Source organism: Trichoplusia ni, chromosome 1, assembly GCF_003590095.1.
Source record: "Trichoplusia ni isolate ovarian cell line Hi5 chromosome 1, tn1, whole genome shotgun sequence".
Lineage (NCBI taxonomy): Eukaryota > Metazoa > Arthropoda > Insecta > Lepidoptera > Noctuidae > Trichoplusia > Trichoplusia ni.
The window spans coordinates 15,348,252-15,358,341 of NC_039478.1; the positions used below are offsets into that span (position 1 = coordinate 15,348,252).

At 37.8% G+C, this 10,090-nt stretch overlaps 1 protein-coding gene and 1 non-coding gene across 2 annotated transcripts; one reads left to right on the plus strand and one right to left on the minus strand.

The window, feature by feature from the left end:
• Positions 1-393: 393 nt before the first annotated feature.
• Positions 394-466, plus strand: Trnat-ugu. The gene has a single exon. It is a non-coding gene; the product is annotated as a tRNA-Thr (tRNA).
• A 1,924-nt stretch (positions 467-2,390) lies between these two features.
• Positions 2,391-9,594, minus strand: LOC113497026. Its single transcript, XM_026876462.1, has 2 exons — positions 9,220-9,594; positions 2,391-7,685 (listed from the first exon to the last, which is right to left on the minus strand). Exons 1-2 carry the CDS (start codon positions 9,368-9,370, stop codon positions 7,066-7,068), a joined length of 771 nt encoding a protein of 256 aa, XP_026732263.1. The 5' UTR covers positions 9,371-9,594; the 3' UTR covers positions 2,391-7,065.
• Between the last annotated feature and the right edge of the window lie 496 nt (positions 9,595-10,090).

Sequence of the window (10,090 nt, forward strand, 5' to 3'; positions counted from 1 at the left end):
TGCGTAAGCGCATCATTTAGAGTCGAAATGAATGTCACGACAACATCATTAGATACTGGGAATTTGTAGAGTATTTACAAACAACAAAGTAGAGTCGGTTAAGGAAAATGGAATCTGCTTAATTTACCTTTGAATGCAAAGGTTAATACAACTCTTAATTAAGTCAATAGTTAAAAAATTGCTGTAAAAAGTACAACCTTATAAACCGGTTTTAATAAAACTTATTCAACTTTCATGTAACTCTACATAATGCAAATATAAATGTGAATGAACTATTTGCGCAGGTTTCTTAACAATAGAACCTCTTCTATTGTATTATCCGTAGTATAACACACAAGCATGGCTTGTAAACAGCTGTCTGAATAGCACGCAAATTACGGACATCACGACGTAGCCTCCATAGCTCAGGGGTTAGAGCACTGGTCTTGTAAACCAGGGGTCGAGAGTTCAAATCTCTCTGGAGGCATCCTTCTTAACTTGTTCTTCATTTTTAATCATACGAAGTTATATATGAAAATGTGGTTCTTTTGATGCTATAAGTTTTAAAATTAAGCGAATATTATCGAAGAGAGAGGCTTTTCTAAGTCGCGCTCCTTTCATAATGGCTAACAAAATAACTTTTTTTATTAAGTTATGTCTACGACACATTAATTCAAGCATCATTCATTTATCATTCCGCGTTCAATTTTTCACTGTTAAATATTTTCCATCCTGTTTTTCATTGCATACGTCTAATTTGTAAAAAAGCCCTAGCAATAATAACTGCAAATTCTTTCCATTTGTTTGATTCAATCGCGAACAAAATTGGTGTAACTGGATTATCCACAAAAACTAACCGCTAAAATATACTTTTTAAATGGACACTGCAAATTATCAATTTTACTGACGAAACAAAAGAAGAGGTTCCAGACCGAGTAAGCCCCATTTGGTTAGACAATAGTCTTATCAATATTCTCTATGCTCTGAGCAACGCTAAGGGCCCGGCTTCGCGCAGGTGACCTCCCCTACGAAACCGACCCTGCCTCCACCATCACGGTGTGACGCTTTCCGCCCTAGCTCCGGGGACTTTCCACAGGGTGAAATGAACTACTAGAGCTCTGAATGTAACCCCGACGACTGAACTGGTCGGAACCCTTAAAACTTGACCAAAAAGTTCGGATACGCGCAACGTCAATGAAAACTTTGCTTGCGACATTTAGGATTTCTTACGTTATTATAAATTTTAACTAAGAAAATATGTTAATTGCATTGAAACTATATATTCTATTTTACTTTTTAGTTAAGACAATGTAGTTTCAGAGTATACTACCAATTCCTTAATGATAATCAAATACAATGAGCCTAAGGCAAACTATTTGTACGACAGCGCCATCTAGTTAGCACCGCTGGTACTAATTTGGTAGAAATAAAGTTCGTCTATGTGTATAATTAATTGATTTATTGATTGATTTTTATTATTCACACGAAGCTGTTACGATACTGGTATAATTATCTATATTCGTCACAATATAAATAACAACCCACGTCTACTAAGAAAACAGAACCAAGAGTTCTTTTTTTACGTTATAAGATTTCTCGTTAACTTTTACTTTGAATAAAAAATGACCATATTTCTCCGGCAAAGGAATCTTTATAGTCATGCATTGACCGTAAAATCCAAGTTTGCTGTAAAGGTAGAGACTACAGTGTTTTGTATAGTTTGTTTGTTACATCCGTGATTTGTAATGAGGGATTTTATACTTAGCGTTGGATTTTGAGACCTGTGTACAGGGAACAAGGTGTGTATTTGTTTGTGTCGGGTAAGATGCGCAGACGCAGGTGTGCGGCCGCCTGGTCGTCGCCGCGGCTACTGCTCTCGGATATGGTATTCATTTATTAATTTGCTTGCGTTGACCGACGCGCCAATACATTTAGTTTAGGGCATAAACTGCGTTAAGCGTGCCTCTCGCGTGTCCATACAAAAACGACCCGCGCGTGCCCATGCGCGTGCACACGCTCGTGAGCCCGTCGCGTGATACTTCCGTGCAATGGGGCACGCATGCACGCGACGTGATCACGCATCACGTTGGACGGGTCCACGCGCGAAGCCCGCTAGCGGGTGCACGCGCGTGCTTGTTCAGTTGACAGCGCTATCTCGAACCGACCGCACGCGCGTGCCCGGCCCATAACAAAAAATGACAAATTTTGATAGAGAAAGGGTAATTGTTGAAGTTCAGTGTCGTCCTGCCATATGGGACCAATCAAGCGAAATATTTAAAGACCGGGACGCTAAATCAACATTAATTTATCCATAATTACTCGACTGTACACCTCCAACGTCAAAATTGTACTGAGAAAACTGCGTTACGCGGATGCACGCGCCGATGCCCGCGCATAAGCACGCGAACGTGCTCACGTGCGTGCACCAGAAGCGTGGCCCGCGACGTGCTCACGTGCGTACACACGCGTAACGCAGTTTATGCCCTTAGACGACCATTGTGCTTTTCAAATGATTTTTTGCAACTTACAGTAATTAAGTTTCATTAAAAAAACTGGACAAAAAGCAATGAAGTGTTTTTAATTTAATCAGAATACGGGTGTTAAAGAATTAAGATGGTAATTAAAATTATTATAAAAATAAAATAGAATAGTTGTTTTAGACAACGGTCCTGTAATGATACCCCATAAGTATTTATTTTACATTAACTTACGCGTAGCAACATTGTAAAGGCGAAACAATATCGTAAATTATTCGATGAAATATGCAAATTGAAATGATTGCTCGGCGCTTTTTTGTAGGCGCTTAGTTACGTCGATTAACAGCACTATGCAAGTTAATTTAATTTGCTTAAAAGATGCGACTTTCTTGTAAAAGATTTTAATGAAAAAGAAGTAATCATTAAAATGTAGGACAATGCACATCCTACAACAAAATATTTGATTACTGAGCAACATACGTCGAAAATCCACGAGATACACTTCTTTTACTATTTTTATTGCTTATCCCTATATCATACTACAAATATTAAATCTAAACCGCCTATTTTTATGTTTAGGATATGATTATTACAAAACAGTGGAAATGTAGGTAGGTTGTAAGCATCCAAAACCGATCTTTGCTTTATAGTCAATAACTTAAGAACTCAAAGACTTCTACTATTTAATTTACGAAATAAATAAAGTTGTCGATTCGATCGTTTTGTCACAGCAAAAAGGTGGATAAGGCCCGCTCCAAATAAATCATGGTGGAATTAATGCAGGCTAGCAACATTCCTGCGGCGGACGGCCGGTCGGTCGCGCCGCTTGTATTGCCAACTATTATGTCGCCAAATTCGGGATCCGGATGTAGAATGGGTATTTAGTAACTGGTGTTTTGGCTTTTCCAGTAGGTCGGAGGAAACTGACAATACCTATTCCAGTGGATGATGCAATGTCAAAATGATATGTTGCATAATTCGCCAAAAAGTTCACCTCATAGAGAAAAATAATCCCCATGGTTTAATTTCGACTTGCGAGTTGCTAATTTACTTTGAGAGTACGTAAATGTGATTAGAAATTAACTCTAAATTTATACTTAAAACTTTGCTCGTGTTTTACTGAAAGTAATTTTTTGTCATACATCCACAGTTGACTAAAGAAATTCGGTCAGTTCCACTTTTTTCCACACTTTTTTATCATATGAAAGATTTTTATTCAGAAGCATAGTTATAAGGAGGGTTCCTTTATTGCTGGAAACTGGAAATTGGTGACTAAGGTTAATTAAGATAAAAAAAAATAAGAATTATTAGCATTAGGAATTATTAATTAAATAAGAAGAACACGGCGAGCGAACAACCTCTAACGATTCCTAAGATAGCAGGAAATTCCGCAGGAATCTGGATAGATAGAGTGTGTCGGCAGTCGGCATTCGGCATTCGGCCTTTGGCTCTCGGTGCCGGCAGCCAAACGCGGAACTCGAAGCCTCCAGCGATGAATTCCGCGCGTTGTTTTTGCACAAACCAGTCACTATGGAAAAAACCATGCGTCCTCGACCGCCAAAACTAAGATGAGAATAAGCTATTTCGGGTAAATATACCAACGAACATTTTTTTGCCTTTCGAAATTAGTGGAAAATAAATTAAAAAATAGATGTCCAGTTTAAACTCGAGATTAAAATCGCTATCTGAACAATAAATAGTGCCAAAACAAAATAAAAATAAACTACTATGGAAGAGTCTTAGAAACACCACACAGTCTGTCTTAATGTTTTAACCACCCACCAATAATTCTACAAATGCCCTGTTAACAAAGACTTTCAGCAATACTTACCAACATCCTCAAACTACTAGATTCCTAAGACCTCCACTCAAAAACAAATCTTAAATCACATATAATACATACAGTGGTCAATAAAACACGGCTCGGTGAGCCAGTAAAGTATCGTATGACTGGCCGGTGGACATGTAGAATGTGTGGAGCGAGATCATAACTCCTCACAGGTGTGATTGCACGCGGCGCTAATGGCCGCCGCCGGTAAATTATTATCTTTCATCATTAAATTAGGAGCTACCACACGAATATCATTATGTAAATTATTGGGATATACTCGTACGTGTTGGTATAAAGTAGTCAAGTTGGTAAGATTTTGTACTTTATGTTTTCTCGCAGTTTGAATTTCACGCAAAATTTTAAGATAATTGTTAAAATGGAGTGGAATGACAAGGGATATCATGAAATAGACTTCTGCTTAACCAACGCAGAGGCTCAATAATTATCTTAAGAAATCATACAAACTTTAGTTTGCGTTTATTCGGCTTACACACGATACAAACCTCTTTCCATCACATTCATACAATCCCTAAGATAATACAAGGCACTTTTAAGACAAATTCATAGGTATAGTCTCTACTTTCGAAACCCCAACCGTATTCAAACTCGATAAAAACAAAGAAAGTCGCATTGTTATCTGAGTATGTCATCTCCCAAATGATTGGTACGTACAATTCAATTCAAATATGTAAATGTTTACAGATCACATACAGCGGAGCGTTAAGTGGTTTCAGAACAACCCAGTGAATGGAAACAACGTACTTTGAATACTAATTATTTAATCAATTATTTATGCTGTATATAAATTGTTTTTTACCACTTCCCTACGTTTAGTGGAAGATAAATAGGTTGGTTGTATATCATCGTATAACTTTTGGTACAATCGGAAACTGTTTTGGCATATCTGGCAAAAATGTATGATCCTGTTTCAAGAATAACTAATTACAAAGCTAGTCTGTATTCGTGTTCCTGTTTTGGACGAAGATAAAGTCAGGGGGACTCATCATTATATGTTTAGCGCTTCAGAGTATAATTTTGGTCACATATGAATAACATAAGCTGCTTCAAACATTTAACGATTTCGTGGCCCATGCAAAGTAACATGATACAAGATCCTAGATCCTTCACTTTCAAATCGAAACAAAAACGAAGCGTGGAATCAGATAGGCAGTGCGTGAAGTCACCCATCTTCATTCTGAGTGCCCAGTAGTTATCCTCGCGTGTCCAGAGGACAAATTACGTGTCACAGGTGGGAAGTGACACCGAGCCGCACCTCGTTAAACATTTTAATTTATTTAACGCGCGCTCTGAATTATTGACCTGACTGTACAGAGCAATCTCGCTGTATTAAATGTCGATTTTACTGCGAGTAAAAGCAGAGAAAATCGCGTGAATAGTTGCGCGCATTAAAGTAATTGCGTGATTTAATATACGATCGATTGGATTTGCTTAATTTGTGGGATTGCTTTTTAATGCTGTTTAGATTAAAATAATAATATGTGTATTTTGTATTTTCCTATAGACTTACGCTGTATACAGCAGTTTATATTACAACCAATTATGCAAACAGGACAAATAACGTATAACAAATAAAGATTTAACTAAGCATAATCTAATACAAATCTATATGCAACTACTTAAAAATATTTACAAATTAAACAATTACATGTAACGTTTAAATATTATATGCAACAAACAAGTATTTAATTGACTTTTGAGCATCTTCTTATTTTACATAAGATAAATAACATACAGAACTATAATACATGATAATTCTCGATTTTCATAAGCTTAGCAAATTATTTTTACTAAGTTTAAGTAAAAATATCAATATCAGCCTTAGAGAGAGTATCCAACAACTATCTACATCGTACGACGTCGGCATTACATTCGTACAATCTGCACCGGCGCCTGCGCAGCCCGCCCTCTGACACGACTGCCTCGGAAATTACTGCTTAAACATTAACTGCATATTGGGTCTTCTTACATTGTCTTAAGCTATGAGTAAGCGTTATGGCAAAATGTATTTTATTTCCAGTACAAATGGAAGATTATACGAAATGTGAGTCACTTCTGCTTAAGCCAGAGCCACATCGCTCGCACATGCTCTGCACGACTCTGGCTGAAGAGAAAATTCTACCTGCTACTTAAGTCATCTTCAATGTGAACACATAATATCCGTCTTCAATGTAATTTAAAAGATCGTCTTTCGAATGTCAGACTCTCAGTTTCAGCGATTTGAGAGGTACCTCCGCCTCTTAAACTTATTCTATAGCAGTGTGGAAGTGAAACAGTAGAATGGCTTCTTTCAGGACTATTTCAGTCTTGCATAAAACGGTTGTAGAAGGCCCCATGGACGCCTCGGATAAATATGACGACGTACCGTATATAACATCAATTGACAAATCGCAAATGCGTTTACCTCTTTTGACGTACACTTGTTTGGCTTAAAGAGGTATGGGAAGACCGCTGATTTATAAAGACAAAAACCTTTCTAGATTTTTATACAGAAACGAGCATACAAAATCTAATTTAACTTAATTCTAAACACTATCGTAAATTAATTATTTACAACTGAAAAAAAATTGTACACCTTTTTCATGAATAATATTTAAATTGCCATCATTAAGTTTTCCTTTGTTCAAATCAGTGAGGACAATTTTCTCTGCCACCCAAAGAAAAACTTACTACCATAGTAAGGCAAGACTCTCTTATCAGGTATTTTTTCCTCTTTTAAGGACTTAAGTCAAACCATCGTGTTATGAGTCTCCACTCAAATTAATCACTATCCCAAGCATCTTCACTTTTAAGAGTTATTGATGAAGACAGTTTTATCTCTGTGTCCGAAACTAATCTACAGACTTTAGCTCTGATGATGGCTTGTTCTCGCGGAGGAAAAGATTCCACTACTTCAGCCATGGATTCGAAAAACTTTTTGATCGCCGACTGTGGTTGAACGTGATTTTGCGATTGCGTTGTTGTATTATGTACTAAGGTTTCCAGCAAATTCAGTCTCTGACTCTCCTGTTTCTCTATCGTGTCTTGCAATTGATTCACATTCCGTTTTTTTGATGTCGACGGAACCTGAAGAGGGTTATCAACGTTTTCATGTACCGTCTTTCTTTTTTTGGAATTAATTTCGCATTCACCAATCCCTCCAGTATTGACCTCCGAGTTAGAAATCCCTGACTGAGAATTGTCGCATTCAGAATCGCTGCCATTATTATTCCAACAGTATACCACCTCTCCTCTCTGGGGAGCTTGTTCTGATAAGAAGGACATCAGGTTCATGTAATCCCAGGTAGCAGTAGCCTTCGATGAACAGGGTCCGGCCATTTCTTTCAGCTTTTTATTGTACTGATCCCGAAGGCTCTTCCACCGCTTTTTGCATTCTGGAACTGAGATGATTTTTGGATTAAACATGGTAAGTTTTTTTCAGGTACCTAGCACAAGAGAGAACATGGAAGCTTTTGTAAAGCATAATTTGCAAATTTTTATTCATCGTTATCAATCAACTCCAAATGGTATGCAAACGTCTTATGCCTATAAAGTTGACCTTCTCCTAAAGCCGAAAAGTCTCTCAACAGATCTATTCATAATATCAACTTTATCTAGTTTGATCAAGGTGAAATCCAGAACTGAAATTTATCTATTGTTTTAATACGCACTGACCATCATCATCGGCCTAGCCTTTTCCCAACTATGTTGGGGTCGGCTTCCATCGCACGCACGTACTGACCATCATACCTTAAATTGGCAGCAAGTATTCCCAAATCATTAAAAAAATTTAGATAATTTAACATTTAGTGATAATAACGATTAAGTGACAACTGTCTAAAATTATAAACCGTGATTTTTTTAGTCGTCTTACAAAAGCAGTCCAGTTCATGTATCTAATGACTAGAACACTTTCATGATAAAAAAATAGGTATTTATGAGATTTGAATAAATTTAAAATGCAATTTTTATTCAATATTATATAAATAAAGTTTTTTAGAAACACAGCTCTGTTGCGAGCGCGGTCCGAGCCTTGTAACAATGGTGATACATGTATTTTACGTCGGATACATGAACTAGGCCACTTTTGTAAGACGACTAAAAAATCACCGTGTATAATAGTTATCTAGCTGTGCGAATCTACGAGGAAAAAACCGCTATTATTATAATTAAGATTGTAGAATCGATATCTGATAGTGATTAAGTATTAAGTCATAAATTTCTAAGTGGTACCATGCTTTTTTATACTTCTTTAGAACATGAATGCACACTGCAATATTTGAACTTTTTCCGCAGCGTGCAACGATTTGTCGAATGGCTGATTGCAACGTCAGCGTATCACCACAACATTCGTTCCTGGCGTTACGCCCGCGCTAGTCAACGCACTTTGTACTCTCGCCGTGAAAATGCGGGTTCGTTGTCAAAAACAGGCGTTTCACCCGCTTCATTCACTCTCTTCTAACACCTAACTGTTTTTTTTTCATGCAAACTATTGCACAACGCCTCGTTACGCAGACGCAACAGTTGCATTATGTAAAGATAAGCTGGCAGAATAAACACTCATTTGTGGAGCCTACTCCATCAATACGTGAACAATTTACTTGGCTACGGATCGCTCTGTTGCTTTGACGCTGTGTGGATATGAGGGGAGAAGGGGAGGGGGAAGGGGCTCGTGAGCTCGTCTCTATTTTGTTCAGAGACGAAACTACTGTTGTAATTGTGAAAGGGAGACGCCGCGCGCCGCACTGAGCCGTGAAGTACGCCCGTCTCACTTCTTTAACAGCAAGTACTACAATAGTCTAAGTCAAATAAGTAAAGTAAAAGTTATCGGAGCATGGATAATAGCTAACCATATGTAAAATACGTGCTTATATAGCCACTTATCGTAAATTTAAAAACTTATTGATAACAATAAAATGAACAAACAAAACTTACTTGGCATTCCGACTACATCACTAACTTTTTCCCAACATTTGTGTTTATGAATATAGTTTTTATGGTCCTTATCACTTTTGTTGTATAGCGCGTTATAAGATTGTACTGACTCTATAAGTAACTCGTCTTTTTCTTTATCGAATTTCGCCATTTTGTGTGGACGCGCGACGCGACGCTTAACACGACGTTCGCGTGGCAACGGTTGGGTGTAACTAGGGACGCGGCGCGCGGCGCAGCGGATCAATGCCGCCTACAGCGCGGCGTCCACGCGCTGACGTCAGCGTGCCACACAGCTGTACAGTGTACACTGTACGTATACACGTACACTCGAATACTTGTACATTTCTATAGTAAGAGCACGTGTACATTTTTGGAGTCGTGATCGTGGCGCTCGACCGCGGCTTGAAGCGCGCGGCTGGTGGCGGGCAGCGTGAGTCGGCGTGACGTTGTAAGCGGTCAATATCGTTTTTAAGGGACAAATGACTTAGTAACATCAGCAGCTTTTCCTAATTGCTTCCTTATATCACATTACTTTACATAAGCTTGTACGTTGTTGCTTTACATAAGTTTAGTGTGGGAAAGTAACCCTAAATAAATGAAAAAAGTGGAAATGAATTAATACATTTTTTTTTATTATTAACATTTTCATAGCCTATTATGAAACTTATGTATGAAAATATCTTACTATCAAAACATTCAGGTCCGAAATTTTTGCGTAGTCATCACATTAGAATACAATGTGTACAACTATAATGAAAGTGTATTATTACAATCATAAACCTTTGGTACTGTAGTAAACTCGGTTTTGAATGTAGGTAAACCAATATCTATCAGCTATCTAACAACTTTCCCGCTTCTGTCTGAGCGCCTG